At 37.4% G+C, this 23786-nt stretch overlaps 2 protein-coding genes and 1 long non-coding RNA gene across 3 annotated transcripts; 1 reads left to right on the top strand and 2 right to left on the bottom strand.

The window, feature by feature from the left end:
- Window positions 1-4798: 4798 nt before the first annotated feature.
- On the bottom strand, window positions 4799-7600 carry LOC127865317 (uncharacterized). Its single transcript, XR_008042584.1, has 3 exons — window positions 7244-7600; window positions 6793-6884; window positions 4799-5017 (listed from the first exon to the last, which is right to left on the bottom strand). It is a non-coding gene; the product is annotated as an uncharacterized LOC127865317 (long non-coding RNA).
- Window positions 7601-13402: 5802 nt separating this feature from the next.
- Window positions 13403-15096, bottom strand: LOC127865138 (uncharacterized). The gene is made up of 3 exons (XM_052405027.1): window positions 14959-15096; window positions 14460-14681; window positions 13403-14395 (listed from the first exon to the last, which is right to left on the bottom strand). Exons 1-3 carry the CDS (start codon window positions 15094-15096, stop codon window positions 13403-13405), a joined length of 1353 nt encoding a protein of 450 aa, XP_052260987.1.
- A 4493-nt stretch (window positions 15097-19589) lies between these two features.
- Window positions 19590-23237, top strand: LOC127871323 (protein yellow-like). The gene is made up of 2 exons (XM_052414130.1): window positions 19590-20358; window positions 21539-23237. Exons 1-2 carry the CDS (start codon window positions 19863-19865, stop codon window positions 22444-22446), a joined length of 1404 nt encoding a protein of 467 aa, XP_052270090.1. The 5' UTR covers window positions 19590-19862; the 3' UTR covers window positions 22447-23237.
- The last annotated feature ends 549 nt before the right edge of the window (window positions 23238-23786 follow it).

The following is a 23786-nucleotide window of genomic DNA, read 5'->3' as shown; positions in this document are numbered from 1 at the left end:
CGGGGCCATGCATGGTTGAGATTGACCGTATTGTCAAAAGAGAGGTCCAGTATCAATTTGAAGTGAATCGGTGTAGAAATAAAGAAGTAAATGTAAAATAACCTAAAAAAATGAGTGATAATTTCTGACGCGGCCCCACCCCAACCGCTATAACTTTTGACCCAGGGGTCAGATCAAAATTCCAAATAGTGCAGGGTCGCACATATGCTCATAGCTACCATGTGTGTAAGTTTCAAGGTTCTAGTGCTTTTAGTGTAGGAGGAGATAGTGGCCAGGACGGACGGACAGACAGACGGACGGACGGCGGAGATAACCACAATATCGCCACCTTTTTTTCAAAAAGCGTGGGGATAATAAAATATTGAGGCGTTTTGATGAAACTTTACAGTCTTAAAGAGGCACTTAGACTGCTTTTATGGAGACATGTTGAAATCAATTTGCATTCTTAACCATATCCCTTCGTAACAGTTTTCGTATGCAAACGGAACAAGATATCTAAAACATGTTTAGTTTTCAGCTATTGTATAGTCTTGACCAAAGTTCAGTGTCAGATAAGACTTAAAGAACTGTACCAGAGATATAAGTAACAAATCTTACACAAAAAATCGCAAATAATAACGAATATAAAGCTGTGCTATTCTTTAATCATCCGAATTAAAGTATCCGAAATTATGGCCCCTGAATAATGAATTAGGTGTAAAGTTAGTTCCTTATTCGGAAGCCTGTATTTCGGACAATCACTTTCGGATATGTTATATTTTAGATGGTGTGTGGGTTATTTAAGCTTGAATATGTTATATGGACGTCTTCTGTCAGATTTCTTTTAATATTCTACGTGACGATACACGCTGAAAACAAGTATTATGAAGACGAAAATCAGGAAATGGTATTGCTATACACAAACATAAATTGAAATTAATCATATAATATTCAATGTCGATGAAATTCATGGTTTATGTAGGTTCGAAGTAAAAAATATTTAATGCAATATGTTTCTACCTAGTATTATCTAATAATAACACAGTTCCTTATTCAGTGCGAAAAATTAAATTTAGGATGGGTATCAAAACATTATTTGCAGTACATCTCTACTATATGTTTCATTTAATCATAACCTAATTCCTTATTCGGGTTGAAAAAGGAATATGGAACTGGTTTCTTATTCCTTATTCAAACTGAATTAGGAACTGGATATTCCTCACTTAAAACTTAATAGAATTGTATTGCAATTATAATTTTAATATACAACCAATATATAAGTAATATGTTCATTTATATGTGGTTAAGGAATAAGCAATAAGTAGCCAATTACTTATTTCTTTTTCAATCCGAATAAGGAACTAGGTTATGATTAAACGAAACATAGTAGAGATGTACTGCAATTTATGTTTTTGATACCAAACCTAAATTCACAATGATTTTCATTGATTTAGTGCTCTCTGTGGTTCATTTTAATATTTTATTTAGTATGAAAACGCCAGACCCTTATTCAATTTGAATACAATCCGAATAAGGAACTAGGCTTTAAATGAAACTTAATAGAGATGTGCTGCAATTAATGTTTTTGGATAACCAACCTACATTTACAATACTTTCATTGATTTATTGATCTCTTTGGTTTATTTTAATATTGTGTTAAGTATGAAAATGCCAGTTCCTTATTCCTTTTTCAATCCGAATAAGGAACGTAGTTATTCGAATAAGGAATAAGGAACTAGGAAAAAGGAACCAACTTATCACCCATAAACTTAAGCGTGACAAGTGTTTATGTTCCATCTACTTTCAAAACGCGAGTACGTTCATTAAATGTAAGGACCAATATCTCATACGTCAAGTATGTAGGACATTACATAATGTTTTGAATTGCATTAAAATAACACTTGTGCACACTTAAATGTCATAACAGGTGGCAAAGTGTCACGAAAAGAACTGTTAAAATCTTCATAATTGCCTTTTAAGAGTGTAGCATTTTGAAAACTTTCTTTCGCGTCATTCAGTTGTAAGAGTTTGATAAATACATTAACATACGTTGAATGAAGTTAAGTATTTAAGTGTGTTATATGGCAAATTACCTATATTTATATTTGTATTGTTCGTTATATAACGGCGTACACAAATATACAAATAAGACTTTTAATTCCGCAACCTCAAAATCATGTTTGTATTATTTATAATTATTTCGTTACGCATATTAGGTTGACTGATAAAAAATGTATATTTATATCCCTGGTCGTATATTGAAATATTTATAAAAAAAACACAAGTCATATTTGAAATTTCCTTACGAGTGCCAAATCTTCAGCGCTTAATCTATTCAGTTTGTATTGTGTAAGACCATGAAATATCCTCGATTGTTTAAAGCAGAAATTAATGCTCTTTAAAAACTATGACAATTTTGCCAGTAAGCAGCATGACATGGTTTCACATTAGTATATGTTATTTTTAGAAGCCCTATGTGCAATAAGTTGGTATTGTCTTGTTCTGATATACCCGCAAACATGAACAAATCATCTGCGTTAAAATCATATTGTGTGTCTACTTTAAATGGATAAGTAATGATAGCAGTGTGTTTTACGTTTAATGGCGGTCTTTCTCCAGGCATAACAATATAAAAACAATAATAACAAAAAGATGTACGTGTATATGACGTTTGCGACGGCGTTACTCGACGTCGCATCAAATTCCCAACATTGTCCGGGACGCAAAATGTTAATAAACATAAAATACAATAATTAAATCTACTGATACTATGACTGATACTTATAGTTTCAATAGTTTGAAGCTGGGTCACACAGCATCCTAAAAACTAGAAATGGCGCGGCAGAGGCCGACGCGTATACCCACACCGCATGTTTGACCCAGGGGCGCCAAAGGGTTGGTAATGGGGCCATGCATAGTTGAGATTGACCGTATTGTCATAAGAGATGTTCAGTATCAATTTAAAGTAAATCGGTGTAGAAATGAAGAAGTTAATGTAAAATAACCTAAACAATGAGGGAACATCTCTGACCTTGCTCCACCCCAACCCCCATAACTTTTGAATCAGGGGTCAGATCGAAATTCCAAATTGTGCACTGTCGCACATATGCTCAAAGTTACTATTTGTGTAAGTTGCAAGGTTCTAGTGCTAATAATGTAGGAGGAGATAATGGCCAGGACGGACAGATGAGGGAGTTAACCACATAATAGATTTCGAAATCTAAACGCGGACCCTAAGTTCAAGGTCAAGGTCATAGGGGTAAAAAAATTCGCGCATGGAAAGGTCTTGTCTAGATACACATGCATACCAAATATGAAAGCAATATCTGAATGGACACAGTAGTTATAAGCCTTTTTCGAAGCGCGGTCGCAGGAAAATCTCTGACCCGGCTCCACCCCAACCCCACTAACTTTTGACCGAGGGGTCAGATCGAAATTCCGTCTTCGTCACCGTCGCACATAAGCTCATAGCTACCATATGCGTAAGTTTCAAGGTTCTAGTGCTTATAGTGAAGGAGTAGATAGTGACCAGGACGGACGGACGAACGGGCAGCGGAGATAACTGCATAATTGTCCACTTTTTCTCCGAAAAGCGTTGAGATAACAAGGTCGCTGAGTCGAATCTCAGAAAAAAAACGTTGTCTCCAATGTTGTGTCCAAATTAATGACTCAAAAACCTAGTTCATCACTTCATTCGGTTGAAAAAAAAAAGTTTTTTCAAGTCTTAAAGGTCCTTTGTATTACTTAATTTTGATGAAACTAATGTCGATATTGATAATATCGTACGCGAGTTGAATACGGGTCAAGTGCTTCCAAAAAACAAACTAAGTGACCAGGTCAAATGCTTAAAAAACCTACAAGTGTGTAGACCATATTTTAATTTTTATCAAGAGCGGTCAAAATCTGTGTCATTAAGTTACGTCCTCGACAATAAGTGTATCACGATGTCAGGTGAACCTGCAGGAAAATCTTTGTCCACTTGTTCTTACTTTTCACATGTGTAACAATTTTATTACAACATATCGTATTTATTACGACATGCGGACTCTTTTTAATGGGTGGGGACATTTGTCCACGTATAAAGGTTATGTTATTTTAAACTCCTTTCATCAAATATAAACATACCTAGTTGTTTACTGATTGCTTTGAGTACTTGTATGAAAGAAGTCTCTTACTCGGCTACATGCATGTACTTTTTGTTATTTGAAGTGTGTTTTTAACAGTTTATACCCGACATTATTCGTATTAAATATACGACGTTCCTATCCGATTTAGTCACTGTGGTATGCGCATCGTAGCATACAGCTAACCTAGAATAAGTGAGACAAAACGTGGACGAAATAAACATAACTCTTTGATAAACACAGTTGACGGAATATGCAGTCGTAGCTAAATACCTGCTTTCGCCATTTCTCGATAATCCACGAATGTTCAGAGCAACGGAAGCTTAAGATCATACGAAACCTCAACGGAGAGACATCGCAGCACATCGAGTAACAGTGTGTATTCTTTGTATTATATTTGTGTGGTTTATATCAGATAACATGGGTTTTCAATGAGACACACGTGTAAACCTGTCATCATAGCGATGATTTAACATTCATGAGCAACATGGAACGGATACGTTTTTAGTGCCGGTTACATCGTTAAATGATTTTCTCCAATTCATGGTTAAATTTAAATATAATTTTAGATTCCATGGAAATGATTAAAAGTATTTGTTTACTCCTATTTCAAATATGACAAAATGAGTTGATAAATGAAAAACGTCATCATTGCGTTAAAAGTACGATTCAGTGTATAAAATAACAACACAACATTCACACTGACAAGGTTCAAAGAAACAAGAACAAACGATATTCGTTGAACCTTATACAATGTATTTAATTAAAATATACACAAGTAACAGCAAATCACAAAGAGCATCACCCGATTGCTAAGGAGCACTGACATCTGTTATTCGAACACTGCCACGTTCGGGGGCAATTTAAATACGAGATGATTTTGCAGTCCATCGGGGTGGCGCATAATGTGTTAGCTGAAATGTTAGGACACAGCCTGAATGAGCGCTTCAAGTAAAATAATTTACTGTAATATAATCAAATAAACAGACCTATATTTACTTGAGTACAGAAGAAAATACAAAAGCATGATATGAAAATGATCGAATGGCACTATGGCGTTTGCATATTTAAAATGATAACGGGTGCTACCTCATTTACGGTAAAAAGCTTAGCTATTTAATGACCATGTATTGTAACAAATATATGGAATTATTGTGTACACAATATTACAAGTATTTAAATAAAAAGTAAGCATTCAAGTAAAATCTTATTTCGTTGCTTGATGAAAGAACGTGTTATATCTGCCAAGCTTTTAGACCTTATATCTTAAAAGTTTGTGTTTTTTGGCCACTGGAATACAAAGCTGGTTCAGTGGCTTCGGCGTAATGGATAAGGTGTCCGCTAAGCGACCGGTGGTTTCGGTATTGATCCCTTAAGCGGTAGATTGCTTTAGATCAACCGAAAGACACCAAGTACTGGTCCTACCCAGGAAAAAATGTTTCATCACGTGTCTCATTTCAACCTAAAGCTGTTTATTCTATCATAAACTGATTTTACAGAATGTGATGCGTCAAATCAATATTGATTGACACGATAATCAATGTATAATTATTGTTTGTTTGATGTTATATGTTTTTTTCAATTAACATAATAATCAACTTCTATAGCTTGACATTTGACGTTCAAAATAGCTACCATATGCTAATTATATACTCTACCAATGGTTCAATATATAAGCTTTTTATCAGTCCATGTTTACAAAAAACTTTCTTTTAACTCCGAAATGAAATATTGGTACTTTAAAGTGTGTTCATTTTTTATGGAGAAATTGAATAGTTTTCATATATAAGCTTACTCTTAGAGGGGTTTCATGTACATGAAAGAATGTATCATATTTGCACTAATAGTTTATAAGACAAAATTTATGATATATTACACTGTCCAGAATACAACAAAGTTTGAGAATTACTGTTTGAAAAAAGTTTGTAATTATAATATAACGTAACGAATATTTGGGACATTATTGAATTAATATAATAATCGAAATTTGTATCAATGCAATGAACCAAATTTCATACAATCTTTAAAAGGCAGTCACGCATAGATCAACATTTCATAGCCTCTGGTATCAAACGTCAATAAGTACCGGACACGAGTCCTTGTTAACCTTGTTAATCAAAACATCTGTCAATTCCGTATGTATTCTTTGTGTGTCCGTTGCATACGTCATATTTACGTTGCAGTTGTTTGACACGTGACTTTGCACACGGTCCATCATAATTTGCACACGTTTCAATCGACTGTGTAGTTATTTATATCTGTATTTTGACTTTTGTACCTAGAGAGTATCGCGCAAACAGCCGGGTGGAAGACACACAATTTGTTTTGTAGCTGGGCTGCGGCCGTTTCGCCGCATGTATCTTGTAGTTCAGAATATCATACGGACATTGGAAAGCGTTTGTGTCAAAATGAAATCAACATTAATAAATCACTAAGAAAATTGAAATGGACGTGTTATTGTGTTCTCCATGAACTACCTTACAATAATTCGGTTTGTGATTAACATAGTGTGAAGGATAAATTAAGCTTCCTGTTGTCAAATAAAAGAGTATAAAAAAATCCTACCAAACAATGCTAAAAGTAACAATAGACCTATATTGTTTGAACTGCTATTAAATTTAAGATCTTGTGTACGAATAGTGTCGGTAGAAAACTACAAATAAACATCTACATTTTGCAAAACACTCACTTGGGCACATTCCGTTCACACATCCGTTGGGGAAGCCGTCATCACATTGCAATCACCATGCGTGACGCATTGGTCCGCAATAACCATCGTAACTGCAATCATTTATAAACGTTTTCATCGAATTTTTCTTTTACATATAGAACAACTACACATCGCAAGTTGAAAATCACTTAATCCCCTTGAAAGCGTCTATTCAACACTTAAGGACCATTCATTTTTTCGAAGGTTGAAAAAACCATCAACCATCAAGAGTTAATAAACATAACATGCAACAACTGATAAGACCTATGAACATCTGTTTAAACGTCTGAAATTTATTTGTTTTAAGTTAATATACAAGCAGCATAATCAATACAATATTGCAAAAGCATTTCAAATAAATTTACCGATGGTGATGGCAATCAAGCAGGCAATTATTTTCATGTTAACGCTTATTCTTGAATTTGAATACCTTGTTGTATACTGTTCTCGTATACATTAATCAACGCTTTTATCTTGATATTAATTCCACTAAGACACACGATTTCGTGCAAGTCTCATACAGCTCGCAAACGCACTGAGTCACGTACTTCAGTAGAATGATAGATGTGTCCTCCAAATGAGCGCTCATATCAAGAATAGACCCATTTCATCAGGTTCTGAATGAATAGACCCATCTCATCAGGTTCTGAATGAATAGACCCATTTCATCAGGTCCTGAATGAATAGACCCATCTCATCAGGTTCTGAATTGCCAAATCATGCTTTTACAGATGGAATATAGTCACATTTACAGCATATGTGTGCGTGGCTAATTGTCGCTTATCAATTCTATTGCCAGCGGTATGAGATCCATATGAATAAAGTTGATGTATACATACATGTAATTATGTTCTGTTTAAAAAGATAACACCGAACGGATTGTTCATTTACGTAACATCACATAAGTTTAACGTATTTCAAAAGACGTTGTTTTGTTAACAAAAACAAATAAACAACATGAATAATATAAGATTTAAAGTACAGGACTACTTAAACTCTAGAAACATTACAATGAGAGAAATTCTAATAACCGCCCTCGAGTCTTTTATTTAAGACGAGTTACCAACCGCCTATTCAAAACAGGACAATAATACTACACATCATCAAACACTAAGAAAATTAAAGCTAGGATCTCAGCCTTTGATCGATCATGCAAAACATTTGGGATTTTCCTATGAAAACGCAACAGTCTACACGTAACTTTGTTTCATGGTTTGACCACAATATGTTACCATAAGCGTACACGCAGTCTAATTATTTAAATTATCAGGGTCAAACGATGCTTTTCAATTAGGCGCTTACAATTAAAGAATGACATATATATATATATTGTCTCAACTATTTAATCTTTCACGTACCTCCTTTTTCTGGGTCAGATTTAGATTTAGGTTATTCATATTTTAATCTTCATAAACCATCCTGTAATTCTGGTACATTCTACATTTAATAAAGAAAATTTATATAATTTTTATAAATTTTTGATCTTGTGTCTGTTTCACATTAGCCTTTGGCATAGGCACTTGATTACTGCAAGCAACATACGGTCACTGTTTGCCAGCTTATTTGAAATGCTGGCCAACGCTCCGGATCAAGTACCAATCAATTTACCACATGACCTTGAATTTTGACCTTGAGATTTTATCTAGTGACATGTCTTTGGTGCGCTAAATTGGCTCGCCATGGTTATTAACTCCGCATATTTGTTTGAGAAGCGATGAAAGTTACGTTAAGGATATATATTTCTCGCTCAAATCAAACAAAACCAAAAGCTAAAGACTACATTTTGTTATTTAAACATAAATAAATATTCAACATAAAAAAATATGATAATCGGAACTTTTCGATTTTCAATTAAAAAAGCAACAGCAAAAAGCGAAACTTGTGCAGGCATAAATTACTAAAACATCTTAAACACAGTGTCATATAGCTACTAATTCGTCTATTCAATGGTATTCTTCAAATAAAAACTAAGTATTACAAGTGTTTTTATGTTTCATCTACTTTCAAAACGTGAGCACGCTCATTAAATGTAAGGACCAATATCTCATACGTCAAGCAAAGTATGTAGGACGTTATATAATGCTTGGAATATAATTTAAATAACACTTGCCACACTTAAATGCAATAAGAGGTGTGAAAACGTCACGAAAAAATACGTTTGATGGGTGAAGAATTTAAGTGTGTTATTAAATCAATATGGCAAATTACCAATATTTTTAGATTTAAATTGTTCGTGAAATAACGTCATGCAAAATATACAAATAAGACGTTTAATTCCGAAACCTCAAAATAATCTATGTATTATTTATAAATATGTCGGTACGCATATTAGTTTGGCTGATATAAATGTATATTTCTATCGCTGGTCGAATATTAAAATATAAAAATAAAACACAAGTCATATTTGAAATTTCCTAGCCAGTGCCAAATCTTCAGCGCTTAATCTATTCATTTGTATTGTATTAGACCATGAAATATCCCCAATTGTAAAAAGCAGAAATTAATGTTCTTAGAAAACTATGACAATTTTGCAAATAAGCAGCTTGACATGGTTTCACATTAGCATATATTATTTTAGCAGACCTATGTGCAATACGTTAGTATTGTCTTGCTCTGATATACCCGCAAACATGAACAAAATCATCTGCTTAAAATCATATTATCCGATGGTTAATACGTAATTAGCAACCCTTTGTTTAACATATAATGTGAATGCCATTCTAGTATTTGTAATCAGATCATATTCATATATAGCTTAGAAAATTTTCTACTGATAGCTGTGTGATTATGCCAAATAAACACAGGGCTTTTGAAGCAAAATAAATCTCATGATCAATAAAACATGTTATTGATTTTATATTTTTATAGAACTATGATACATAGCTGAGAAACTTGTTCCTGGTGTGTTGTTTTTTTTTTTCAAATATTTACCCTTATTTTTAAAACTGGTGAGCACAGTTACCCATTTTGCGTAACTGGTGTTTATGCAAAAGTCAGAGTACACACATTTGAAAAAAGGAAATCCGAACAAAATACTCATGTTTAGGTTTGCTTTGTTTATTATTGATGTGTTACTATAATTTGTGCAGTAAAACAAAACTAAACAATGACAAAGAGAAGACATCGGAAACATTTTTTCAATACACTTGCGAACGCATTGCTTTCTTTTGCGCACAAATTGCGTTTACATGCTCACGTCTTGCTTTCACGTGCGAACATACTAGTGAATACGTGCGCACGTACTCACGTTTGCTAGCGCATGTATTATATTTACCTATATATTTTAGTTCACAATAAACACAATTTATAATGTTTATGATGGGTAGGTAAAAGTATATTGATGCTGATTTATTGAATTACTGTGTGGAGAATTTAACTACTATGACAATACAGCTGTACCAATACTACATTAGTCAGTATTTGATGATGTTTTAGGAATTGAATTTATTACATTTTGCATGTTGGTTGATATATTATATGGTAAACAACTCTGGACATACAATTTAATTATTTTCACTCTGCAGCTGATTTTGTTATTTATATTGCCTTTAAGTTAATTAGGTAACCAAAGATTAACATTCATATAATTGAACTGTACTAAACAGTTTTTATTTATATAAGATAATTGTCTATTTGAAGATATCGGTTGGCATATGTTGATGTGAGCCATGGATGGATTGCCAACTACTATAACACCTATAGATACAACATATCAGACGGGCATTTTCACGCGCACTACAATGTATAACAGCGAATGACTAAAAGTGTCTGATAACAGTTACAAACATATCAACTATTTTGTTGGAAATAATTTTATATGACGTGATAAACAAGCTTCGAAAGACTGTTCCTTTCCTTCCAACGCTTAGTTTGTTAGGTGTCTCGGCATATTTTATCTGTGGTGATTACTAATATTCTCCATCTGTTTGTTTACACATGCTCATCTATATAATAATAATATATTTTAGTTGTTTAGTTGAATATATATGATTTTTCAAATTATCTTTGAAATTATCAAACCATTTAAAATCAGCCATATTATTCAAGTTATTAAAATTCAGAATTACTTGTTTTGCCTAAATTACTATCAAATTAGTGTATAGATATTACAAAATACATGATTACTTAATGCAAAAATTGAATTGATTCGATTGGTTGTCAGTTTAAATGTGGTGTGTGATGTGTACCTTGTATTATGTAAAATGTTTGACAGTTGTTTTGCCTGCATAAATTTACATTCTATATTTTGTTCTTCACATGTAGGAGATGAAAGAATCTTTGGAAGGACCTTCCTGAGACTTGAACTATCCTGATCAATGAACAGCTAATAGAAATAACCAATGTTCAAACGTGTTATGGAGTGATTAATGAACAGTTAACAGAAAAAGTAAATGTTCAAATATCATTGAGTAATGCTTTTTAAACTCTATTTTGTTTGAATACAGTCTAACCAATCTGTGCTTGGTTGTAGACTGCTCCTCTACCAACATCATCAGCATGGATGCCGCCGTCTTAGAATGTTTCGACCCGTTTAATTCCATGAACATTCTGATAGCGGTGGGCTCACAGTGATGATCAGTCACTGCGTGTTGGTTGATTGCCTCCAGCTCTTCTCCTCTCGCCTTAGCCACAGCCAGCTTGATGCCCCGTTCAGCTGCTTGTCTCAGTCTCTGAATAGCCACTTGTCTCTCCCTGCCAGTAGTTCCTACTGCTATCATCAGACTGTGCACGGACTGCGAACAGAACCCTCTAACGCCAACTTCCACGGGAAATAGCCAAGTACGCCAGCCTTGTTGCTTGCACAGATCCATGAGTTCTGTGTACTTTGCCTTCTTCCGCTCGTAGGCCTCTTCACATCTTGCCTCCCATGGTACTGTCAGGTCTATGGTGGCGAGCTTCTTTACTGTCTCTGACCACATTACAATATCTGGTCGTAGGGTCGTCCGAACCACGTTTGGGAAAACAAGCTTTCTACCAAGGTCAACTTCCATCTTCCAGTCTCTCGTGCCATCAAGAATTGATGCTTTTGTTGGTTTCTGTGTCTTCATGGTCTCACCCGATTTGACGAAAGCGATGTGCCCATGGCGGGGGTAATCACCACGTTCCTTCTTTCGTTCCTTCTCTAGCCAGTCAGCCAACTTTCTGAGGACCAAGTCATGCCTCCATCTATATCTTCCCTGTGTCAGTGCTGTAGTACAAGATGACAGGGCATGCTCTAGGGTGCCTACTCTGTCACAAAGGCTGCATTTTGGATCTTCTGTGAGTCCCCATCGGCACAAGTTCGCTGGGGATGGGAGTAGGTCATAGACAGAACTGAGAAGAAAGGAAAACCGAAAAGGCTCATACTTCCAGATGTCTCCCCAGGTCAACTTCCTGTCTGCGGTTTTCCGTGTGGTCCATGCCCCCTGCGCTCCCATTTCTATAGCCCATGCTTGTCTGGCATTTTCTTCTGCTCTCCTGACCTCAGACTCGCACCAATTTCTTCACGTCCAACAGCAGTTACTCCGACAATGTCTTTGTGCATGAGCGCGTTCTCTGCCTGGCACACAGACTCTGTCGCTGACCATTTCCTGCTCGTTCAGGTGTGGATCCCTGCCTCCCGGATAAGCTCATCCGGAGAGTCCCTCAAGGTCAACACAAGTCTTGCTTTTGCTGTCTTGAACTCTTCTACCAGTGAAGATAGCGGGAGCTGTAACTTGTTGCTCTAACCGTAGAGTCCAATACTGGTAAAGCTGGGTGGAACTCCTAGCCACTTCCTGAGGTGTCGACTAGTGGTTCTCTCCAGGGCTTCCACTGTTGTGCTGGGTACCTCGTAAAGCATCAACGGCCAGATTAGTCTTGGAAGCAGTGCGTGCTGGTAGAGCCAAGCTTTGAACTTGCCGGGTAGTCCGCAGCGGTCTATTCTCTTGAGACCCTCCTCTACCTGTTGCTCTAACTTCTTGACATTGTCGCGATCTTGTAGGCTTGAATCAAACCACTTGCACAGGCATTTAATTGGACTTGTCACTATGGAAGGAATCTCTTCGTTCTTTACGTAGAGTTTGAACCTCTCTGTTGCCTGTCCTTTCTTTATGACGAGAGTTCTGGATTTTGCTGCTTTGAACTTCATTCTTCCCCATGAAGCAACATCCGTCAGGGCTGTCAACATCCATCTAGCTTGGACATGTGTTGTTGTCGTCAATGTGAGGTCATCCATGAAGCCTCTGCTAGATGGGAGATAGATTCCTGACTCTGTCCTTGGTCCACGTGTCTCTCGTTGGGCAGCATTTATCAGCAGGTTCATCCCCATGATGAAGAGCACCACGGAAACTGTGCAGCCAGTAACGATTCCCTTATCCAGGGCTTCCCCTGGCTCAAAAATTTCATTAGCCAAATTCACCTTGCTATTGCAAAATTCTTCTATTTTTGGCTATTTTAAGGTTTTAATGAAGAAAAAGTTGAAGCCAAATAGAATTTTCTTTAGCCAAAAAGGTCAATTTGTAGCCATTGGCTAATTTGGCGAATGGCAGAGTAAGCCCTGCTTATCCAACCTCTGCCATCTGGTTAGATGGTCACCAACAGTAAACCGGAGCTTGATTCCATCCAGGTACTAGTAACTGGTGATGATTATCTGTATGTGGCCGTCCACATGGTAGTGTCGGAGCGCTGTATACATGAGCTGGTGTGGAATGGACCCGTTTGCGTTGGCAAAGTCGAGCCAAACTACAGTGAGATCTTTCCTCCCTTTCTTTGCCTCACTTATTAGGTGTGTGATAGCACTGGTGTGCTCTATACAGCCGGAGAAACCGGGCACTCCTCCCTTCTGGGACGAAGTGTTAATGTATGCTTTGCCTGTCAGGAAAGATTTAAGTCTTCTTGCAAGGATGGCGAAGAATATTTTCCCCTCGACGTTGAGCAACGAGATCGTTCGGAACTGGTTGACCGTCTTGGAATTGCGTTCCTTTGGTGTAAATATCCCCTCTGCCTCTTTCCAAGCCTCTGGTACATCCCCCTTCCTCCAGACTACTTTGAGAAGCCTCATCAGACGCTTGAGAAGTAGTGGGCACATCTTGTACACTTTGTACGGGATGGCATTGGGTCCTGGCGCTGAGGCAGCTCTGGCCTTTTTCACAGCTTCCTTCCCCTCGCCTAGCGTTGGTTCCGTCGCATTCAGCTGTTTTTCGGGTTGCTTCGCTGTATCTATTCGGTCGCAGTCTCCTAGCACGTCCTCTCGATTGGGGTCAGAATGGGTCACATGAAGGTAGTTCTCTACTTCCTCTAGTGGAGTTTCCAACTTTCCCGATCTTTTTTTGTCGAGAAGAGATCTGCCGAACTTGTATGGGTTGGCTGTGAAGGCTGCCCTCTTCTTTGCCCGTTCCCGTGTCTTTCTTCTGTTGTTTTCGGCTTTCCGTAATGATGTCAGCTGTGACCGAACTGTATCTCTGAGCTGTGTAAGTCCAATCCTCTCTATGGGTGAACTAGCACAGTACCTTCGTCTCAGCTGCTTGAGTTCACGTCTCAAGTTCTGGATGCGGACTTGCCGCCTGTTTGGTCTTGGAGGTTCCTTTCGCACTCTCCTCTTATAGTCCAAACCTCTCCTTGCCTACTGAATATATCAAGGTTGTGAGCGTGGACAGCTTCCGGTCTACTGGTCCTTAAATGGATGCTTCGAGGATGTTATCTAGGTCCTCGTCCAGTTGGGTCCATGATGTCTTGTCTGAAGCCTTGGGCCACTTACTCCTTGGTTTCCTAGTTCTAGTGGCAGTGTCTTGCTGTGGTCTATCTGGACCGGTCGCCTGGCTTGCTTCAGAGCTGCTTTGAGTCTGTAAGAGCTCTAAAAGGGGGTCCTCATCCTCCTCAAGATTTCGGAAGGCATCATGTGGGGTCTCCTGGACGGAGAGTTCTTCAGTACTGTGGGTTGAATCCAGACTGGAGTACTCCTGCGTCTCACTAGCCAAGATGGCTATGCGCTGTCCTTGTGACCTCACACGTTGACAACCTAATTTCCCTTGATAAATGCGTAGACCGCGTTGGTTCTTGCACACCTTTCCGCACTTACAAGTGACCGATCCATCTCTATTCAAAGTCGGTTGAGCAGGCCGTGTCGATTCCATAATATCCGTCCATGTCAGTCTATCATCCTCCCCCCCCCCCCTCTCGGTAGACTCTGGGGGTGTCTTTCGTTTGTGGACTCTGTAGCTGTTTGTTGGGTGTCCCCTCTCGAAGACTGCATTTCGGGATGCTACCCCTAGTGCCCCTGTTCCAGTCTGTTCCTGGCACCATCTGTCTCTCCAGCGTCACCATTCTGTTCTTGGTTGTCATCCAGTCTTTCTTAGAAGTCACTGGTATCTCCAGATATTGTATTTGTTTGAATACAGTCTAACCAATCTGTGCTTGGCTGTAGACTGCTCCTCTACCAACATCATCAGCATGGATGCCGCCGTCTTAGAATGTTTCGGCCCTTAATTGACCAGTCTTGACATGTGTATAGAGAGATTTGCAATTTCATAAATTGACAGATTAAATCTTGTAAATACTGCTGTACTTTTTTATGAAGTTGATAACGAATCACTATTATATATGTATGCTTACTATAAGGTACTGTAATTATGAATTTAGTTTATATTTACATATATTAAAAACATATGTGCATGATATTGGAAACTAAAGAAACTTTAATAAACAAGCATCATTCGATTTGTATTGTTATTTGTTATAACACCACTGATTTATTAACATGCACAATCAAATTTCATATGCATCAAAATAATATGAGTAATAACATAGAAACACAAAACATAAATATTAACTAGTATAATTACACGCACTTAGTTTGCATAATTCAAAAATAAATATAAAATGGTTTGTTTATTTAGTTCGTTGAGAGAAAAAGCTTTTCCTAACACCAATAAATGAAGCAAGTTCTATCACTAAGGTTGTAATATTTAACTTATTGCAAAACTACGCGGTCTCGGTCTTTCGATGGTTTTCAAGTACTTTTTACACAGCTTCGTATCTTCAAATCGGTACCAATCTTTCAACATATCCTTGTTAAGTCTGAAACATAACTGAAGAATAACTAATTTTTACTTAAGTGCCTTTAATTTCTTTTACTTTTTAATAATACAAAAGTTGTGTGACAAATCAAACAAATGAATATTGATGTTAATAACAGACAATACATACATATGAAGATAATATTTTATTTTAGCATAATATATGTCTGTTAAAAAAGACAAAATATAAAACTTCAATATAGTGGTTTATTTCATACTTTTGGTCATCGAATTTGGTGCATATATTACATTACAAGAAGCATCCTGGTGTTCATGCAAGGTAAATTATGATGGTTCTTGAGTCCACCTCTCAATAAAAACTGCTGAAAAATGCACATACAATTAACTGTGTCAATCGTAAACAATCAGGAACAACTTGTGTATAAAATCTTCAATACCTTTTTTAATATTGATAATGCGTCTACATAATTTATACCGAGTTCAAATAGGTATCAGTGGATCATCTTGAGCGTAAGGATAATAACGAATAAGTATGGTAAAGGTACAACCCTTTCAAAAATTAGGACGACAACATCGAACAATCAGCCGTTGGCAGCCATTTTGAACACCAGTTAATATTCTTCTCCCTTACATCACATCCGTTACTTGCGCACGATCTAGCACCTGCTAAAATAAAGCTATTAATTTCGGAAATATATATATTGCTAAAAACTCAGGGCATCATAATATGTATTCCAACGGATGATAAGTGTAATGTAGGCTTTTTATACAAATTTTGCGCCAATTATTCTTTTCAATATTGTTTATAAAGTTGCCCTGAGCAGTCGTTGATTTAAATGTTTCATGGACAAGCTCATTCATAACAACCAACCCCGTTTCATTGTAGGAATGTACATACGGGATAAGCAAGGTTAATTTATGATATTATGTACTATACTAAAACAAATGATATCCTGGGTTTACTTTTCTGAATAGACTTCGAACAGGCATTCGATTAGCGTAATCCTTTGTACAATATGCACGTATCGTCTCTAATTTCGGTCCAGATGACAAACGTTGGTTTCAGGTTTAATATTATAAATCAGCAGTTTTTCAGTGTGATTAGCTATCTAATTTTCTATTCAAATGACAATAAAATCTCCTTTCATTATTAAATTTAGCATAATTGGATACAATTTGTACCCCCATCACGCCGGTTTTTAACATAAATAAATAGTTTCAAAATATATTAAGCCTACGTAAAGCGTCTCGCGTTTTGGGGCATTTATTTGGAAATTAGAGTTTGCAGTACGAAGGGGTTATGTATTGTCGAATAACCAGCTCGAGATCGGGATTGACTTTCATGTGTTTTAGAAAACGCGTGAGCATAGAACAATTACCGTGTAGTAATCACACTAGTTAACACTAGTTAACAACTAACCGAATACATGTATATCTAACAATTATATGCCTCGATAGTTTTGAGGACAGTTAAGATCACAATTGTTATGTCTTGAAACTATTTTAGCGGAGCTCCAGTCCGATGGAAAGCAGCATGTATTACATATTCGGTTTAATAAATGCACTATTATTATTATTGGTAAGTTATGCGAATAGGTATGCGAATATTTAAAGAATGCAGGGGAGAAGTTCATCTTGACCTGAGCTCTTAGAGTCATTAAGAGCTCTTATACTTGATATTTTATAATAGTGATTTCACTATTAAATCATTCTTCTTCCATTTCGGCAAGTGATTTGTAATATTATGGAAAGACAGTATATTGTCATTGTTCGCATATGCCGTAAACAGTGTTTCAAAATTCATTTGTCTAGTAATATGTGTTAATGAAAGGTACATTAATTTAATTTCTTGATTATAAAATCATAAGAAACAAACTTCATACTTACACTGATGAGCCTTAAGCTATATATTTGATGTCCATAGTCATCCCACATAAGTCAACCATTGAGTCAACCAGTATACACTCTCATTCTAATAAAAGTATTGATATTGGTTGCTGCCGATGATAAAAGCAATGTGTCTGCTGCCAATGATAGTCAAAAAGATGAATATAATGTGATCACAAGATAATAGAGACGGATCAAGCTGCAATTCACGTTTATGCTATGTTTGCGAACTCAAAACTGCAAAGGCACTATTGTTGTTTGCTGTCAACGACTGTTTGATATAAAAGATCGGTCCTGTGATTACAGTATAAACCTATCCGCGTAACTAGCATATCACCTTGCATTCACTGCATTTGTATGTCTCTTAAAATTTTGTAACTAAAAACTGCCTTTATCTAAGTGGTATCACTACTTGTTAAATGAAATAAGACACTATGTCAGAAAAACGGGGGTTTAATGGATATACAACTTTATTGAAGAAATGCATTTATTTGTGCAAACCTTTGTCATTAAGTATTTATTGTATCCCTATTCGGAGTCTCTTGGGGTATGACCGTGCAGTGAACATAAATATACGGACATTAACAAGAGTGCCAAACTGTCACACGATACGCTCGTTTGAAGGTTTTGGACACCATACTAACTGCTTGAAATGCACTAAGTGACCTTGTGATCTATTTTTTGACCGGACAAGACCCATATTTGAACTTGGCCTAGGTATTGTCCAGATACAACTTCTGACCAAATTTGGTGAAGATCAGATGAAACCTACTTTCAATAAGGGAGCGGAAGCCATGCTAATTCCTTGAAATGCACTAAGTGACACAGTTACCTAGTTTTTGACCTGGCATGACCAATATTCGAACTTGACCTAGATATTGTATAGATACAACGTGTGACCAAATTTGTTGAAGATCGGATAAAAACTACTTCAATTAAAGAGCGGACACCATGCTCAATGCTTGAAATGCACTAAGTGACCTAATTTTTGACCTGACAATGAAAAAAATTACCCATATTTGAACATGACCGAGATATCATTTCCACACAACTTCTGACCCAATTTGATGAAGATTTGATGAAAACTACTTCAATTAGAGAGCGGACACCATGCTAAATCCTTGAAATGCACTAAGTGACCCTGTGACGTAGTTTTAGACCCGGCATTAAACATATTCGAACTTTACCTAGATATTGTCTAGATACAACTTCTGATCATATTTAATGAAGATCCGATGCAAACTACATCAATTAGAGAGCGGACACCATGCTTAATGCTTGATATGAACTAAGTGACATCGTGACCTAGTTTTTGACCGGGCATGACCAATATTTAAACTTGACCTAGATATAATTTAGACACAATTCCTGACCAAATTTGGTGAAGATTGGATGAAAACTACTTCAATTAGAGAGCGGACACCATTCTTAATCCTTGAAATGCACTAAGGGGCCCATGGCCTAGTTTTTTATCCAGCATGATCCATATTTGAACCTGACCTAGATATTGTCTAGATACAACTTCTGACCAAGTTTTGTAAAGATCGGTTGAAAACTTTTTGAATTAGAAAGCGGACACTGCTGTGGACACCGCCGCCCGCCCGCAGCCCGCCCGCCAAGAGTGAAACTATAATACGTCACTTTTTTTTTAAACGGGCGTATAAAAAGTAATTTATATTCACACTTGTTTACTCATTGAATAATCGGATGAAAAATTGTATATTATGAATTAATAACATATGCTAGTAAAGTTGGAAATAAATGTTCATCACAGAATACAATAATAACCAGTCAAGAAGAGACCGATATTTAAAGCTACGTCTCATGTGTTTTTTTAACAAAACAAATATAAACCCTTGATAGTTCAACTCAAGTATCAGTGCAAAACAGCTCCCCAAATGCGCGGTGTTTTGAATGGCATTTGTGTTGAACGCTGAAGTATTTTATGGTTCAATAAATCGGTATTGTCACTGAAAAACTAGGACACTAGAAAGAATGTATACATGAGTGCGTAAAGCGGTTATTCATCCTTGAGGTGTCGCTCGTTTCAGGTAATAACGCAGCAATACAACAGAAAACCTTTGAAACGATACCGTTGTAATTTGGATTGTGTGTGCGTTTGTTTGTTGTTCATATAAATATTAACATTTTCTTACACGTAATACAATGATTCTAATTAAATACTCGGTGACCGTGATCAGCGTGGTATGGATACACATCGCGTCTTGTGTAGCGTCTGAGAGCCCCATGCCTCAGGTTATGTACCAGTGGAATATCATCGAGTATGAATGGCCCAACGACACCGTGAAGCAGGCAAAGACAGCCAGCGGCGAGTACATCCCCAACAACAGCGCCATCAACGGAATCAAACTTTACAAGGACAAGGTCTTCGTCACCGTCCCGCGCCTTCGTCCCGGCGTGCCGTCGACGCTCAACGTGCTCGTCAACGTGACGTCCCCGAAAATGACGTCATCCAACATGACGTCATCGAATGTCACGTCTCCCAATATGACGTCATCCAGCATGACGCTATCGAACGTGACATTGCTGCGACCCTACCCCAACTGGGAGATGCAGACGTTGTGGAATTGCGACGCCCTTCAGCGCGTGCAAAGTATGGAAGTGGACCCGCACGCTGGTCACATGTGGATTGTGGACACTGGTAAGCTATGGCATTGGTGAATAACACATCAAGCAACTTTGGTATTTTAATATTGATTAGGATGTTGAATAAACCCATTAATGCCTAGTTGGCTCTCCCATCCTTCTAAATTGGATCAATTTATTTCCTAAATTTGTAATGTCTAGTATATTTTTTTCTATATATAGAATATTTCTTACAGGAATTCCTTTAAGCAAACAGCGCAGACCCTGATGAGACGCCGCATCTTGCGGCGTCTCATCTGGGTCTACGCTGCTTGCGGCGTCTCATCTGGGTCTACGCTGTTTGTCAATGTCTTTTTTTCTAGACGCTAGGCATAAATGGGTTAAATGTTTTGGAATTTTCGAGATCCAATTTTTAACAGGTGCATTTTTTCTAGATTTGAATTTAAATAACGGGTAATGCGTACTTAAAAATAATGCTATCACGAAACAAGGACACTAGCGCGGTGGTAGTATTTTAATGTATGATTTTTTTTTTAAGATCGACGAAAAGTGCATGCCAAATTTAGGTGAAAATGCGCACTGAAGCTTTTATACATGTACGTTATTCTAAACAAAGTGAAATTACTCCTTGAAAAATCATGTAAGCGCAAAATCTATTCAATTTGGGAAGTGGTACTATGTAAAAAGGTTGATGAATATCACATGTAAAAGAATTACGCAGATACATAATACAACAAAAGCACATGGGATAGGTCCTGTGAAAGGAAATTCTTATATAAGACAAATAAACAATTAAAGTATCAAATGTAAACATATGATGCAATATTTTGACCTATATTTGGATCGAATCCAGGACATGTCGGATTGTGTCTCGTTCGTGGTACATGTATAAGGCCAAACATCAAATGTCATTTGTTTTCTTCTTACTTGGCAAAAAGTATGGCTTTTTATGAAACACGTATTATCTTAGGGCGCAGGGGTCATTTGAGATAGTAACTGCAAGTAACTGAATATAAAAATACGTGGAAAGCAAAGGCAAACTATAACGGGCACACGTTTACTTATAACATTTTTACAAGTTCATTATGCAATCATATGCTAAAAAAATCAAGTACGACAAACACGAATGGCTTGTTGTTTAGGAATTACATCCATATGAGTTAGCTCTCACTCTTCCACTCAAGTGGGGTGGCGATGTTGTCATATTCTGATTACTGTTGTTCCTCCGTTGCTAGGTTATCGTGAGAGCATGAGTAACGTCAGCACCGTGCCCAAGGACGCGTGCCCCCCAAAGATCATCATATTCGACATCAACAGCCACTCCATCGCCCACAAGTACACGTTCCCATTGGACGTCACGGGCGTCGGCAGATTCTACTTGAATGACATCGTTCTAGGCTTCGAAAACGGCGCGGCACGGTACGCCTATATCTCGGACACGCTGGCGTACAAGCTAGTCGTGTACGACTATAAAACGGATCTCTCATGGGCGTACACCCACCCAAACATGGTGGCGGACGCTGCGTACAAGAATCTGACGATTGGGAATGAAACGACGACGATCATCACCGGTATCAACGGCATCGCGCTGTCCCCCGATTATCAGTATCTCTACTACAGCTCCGTTGCTGGTGTCGGCCTGCACCAGATCAAAACGTCAGTCCTGATATCGGCGAGAGGCGACAACGCCAAATTCGCAGCCGCCGTACGGACGATAGGCACGAAGGTCTCCCCCGGCGACGGCATGGCGTACGGAAGCAACCACAATCTGTACTACTCGGCGCTTGGAGAGAACGGCATATATAAATGGGACGTACGTAAGGATCTCGGAAGCGCCGCCGGAAGTTTCGATTCAATTGAGATGAAGACGCACGCGGAGTTCGTTTCAGATGCCCGGATGCAGTGGGTGGACACGCTCGCGATCGACGGCGCCGGTTTCCTGTGGTTCACGACAAGCCGCCTGAATAAACTGTTTAGCGAGGGGGGCGTGCAGCACCATGAGCCGAACTTCTACATCTGGAAGGTTTACGTCGGTGATACCAACTACATGACTGTGGCGAGACCAACTCTGGGCGCCGGAAGTACTTCTTCTTCCATTCTGATGATCTGTCTGAGTGTCATTTTTGCTGCTTGCCTTTTGTAAATATCATTGACCTGCGACGTTGTTACGATTTTCAGCTCCTTATAAAAATGCTTTGATTGTGACGTGTGTGTCCGTGTTTGGTGATGCACACCCGTTTGAAACTGTGATATGGTTAATCACTTTTGCGAACCCTTCACCAAGGCCTTTTTGAACTGAACTTGTTTATTATAACAAAATGCCTATTATTTACGGATACGCGTAAATTGTGAGTTCACGATTATCCTGTGTAGTCCCTAAATATCGTGTATGGAATGCACACGCTTATCTGGGACGACACTTTAGCCCGGCTTTCCAGACCACGACTCATATACATGTATATAATTTGAGTCGTGTTCTGAGAAAACTGTGCATAATGCATGTGCGTTCCGCAAAGGCTAATCTGGGACGACACTTTAGCCCGGTTTTTCAAACCATGGCTCATGTACATGTATATAATAATATATTATATATTATATATAAGGATACATATCGTAATCTTTCAATTATAACCTTTGATATCACATTCATTAACTTCCAGTTCTGATATGAAATGTTGTTCGTTTTTTTATGTTAAGCTTTTAATATTCGCATTGTCTTGTTAATGTTACAGTAATGTTCAATCATGTGTGTGACATGTGCAGGTTTCAGAACCGAGAACCTCACTTATCAAACCTATTGCTTATTTGTTCATTTTGAACATGTCTATGCATTCTTGTTTTATACACCGTATACTAATAATATTTACAGTATTATCTTTGTGTTCGTGTAGATATTTTATTGTTAACACTGGTATACTATTAAATAATAATAAACAATAATGGTACTGTCATCTTTTAATACACACCAATCGACATGTAGAGAAGCTCGTATAACCGTTTACAAAACAATTCTATGCTCTGTAGTTCGTTCTTGCTACCTGATAGGTTCAATATCTTCGTAAGTCTGCGTTGTCTCCGCATACATGTCTTGGAAGAAGTAAATGATCAAAAACCTTCTAAACTAACGTATTTGTGCTTTTTGCTCGTAGAAGTGTTATGTACATTTATATCAGATAGTGCACATCAATGAAAACTTGGCAAACGAGCTTGTTCTAAGTGATAATTCTTGTTTTTGTATTACCATATTATCTACAAATAGTACTGCTAAATTTATCATCGAAATAAACGTGTCATGTATATTTAAATTAAATATACTTTTTCGAATCTCTTCACCGCTTTAAACTGCTTTTAACTAGTCGATAACCCAGATAGTGAGATGTTTTAACACATTTAAATTACTATTGCTGTTTTATGGTGTACACCCTTTCAATAAAATGACCCTACGGAGTTCATTGGATGTTATCTCTTTCATTGATTTGAACA

The sequence above is a fragment of the Dreissena polymorpha genome, chromosome 1 (assembly GCF_020536995.1).
Source record: "Dreissena polymorpha isolate Duluth1 chromosome 1, UMN_Dpol_1.0, whole genome shotgun sequence".
NCBI lineage: Eukaryota > Metazoa > Mollusca > Bivalvia > Myida > Dreissenidae > Dreissena > Dreissena polymorpha.
The sequence above is the reverse complement of the archived record's forward strand: the minus strand, read 5'-3'. Positions and strand labels throughout refer to the sequence as shown.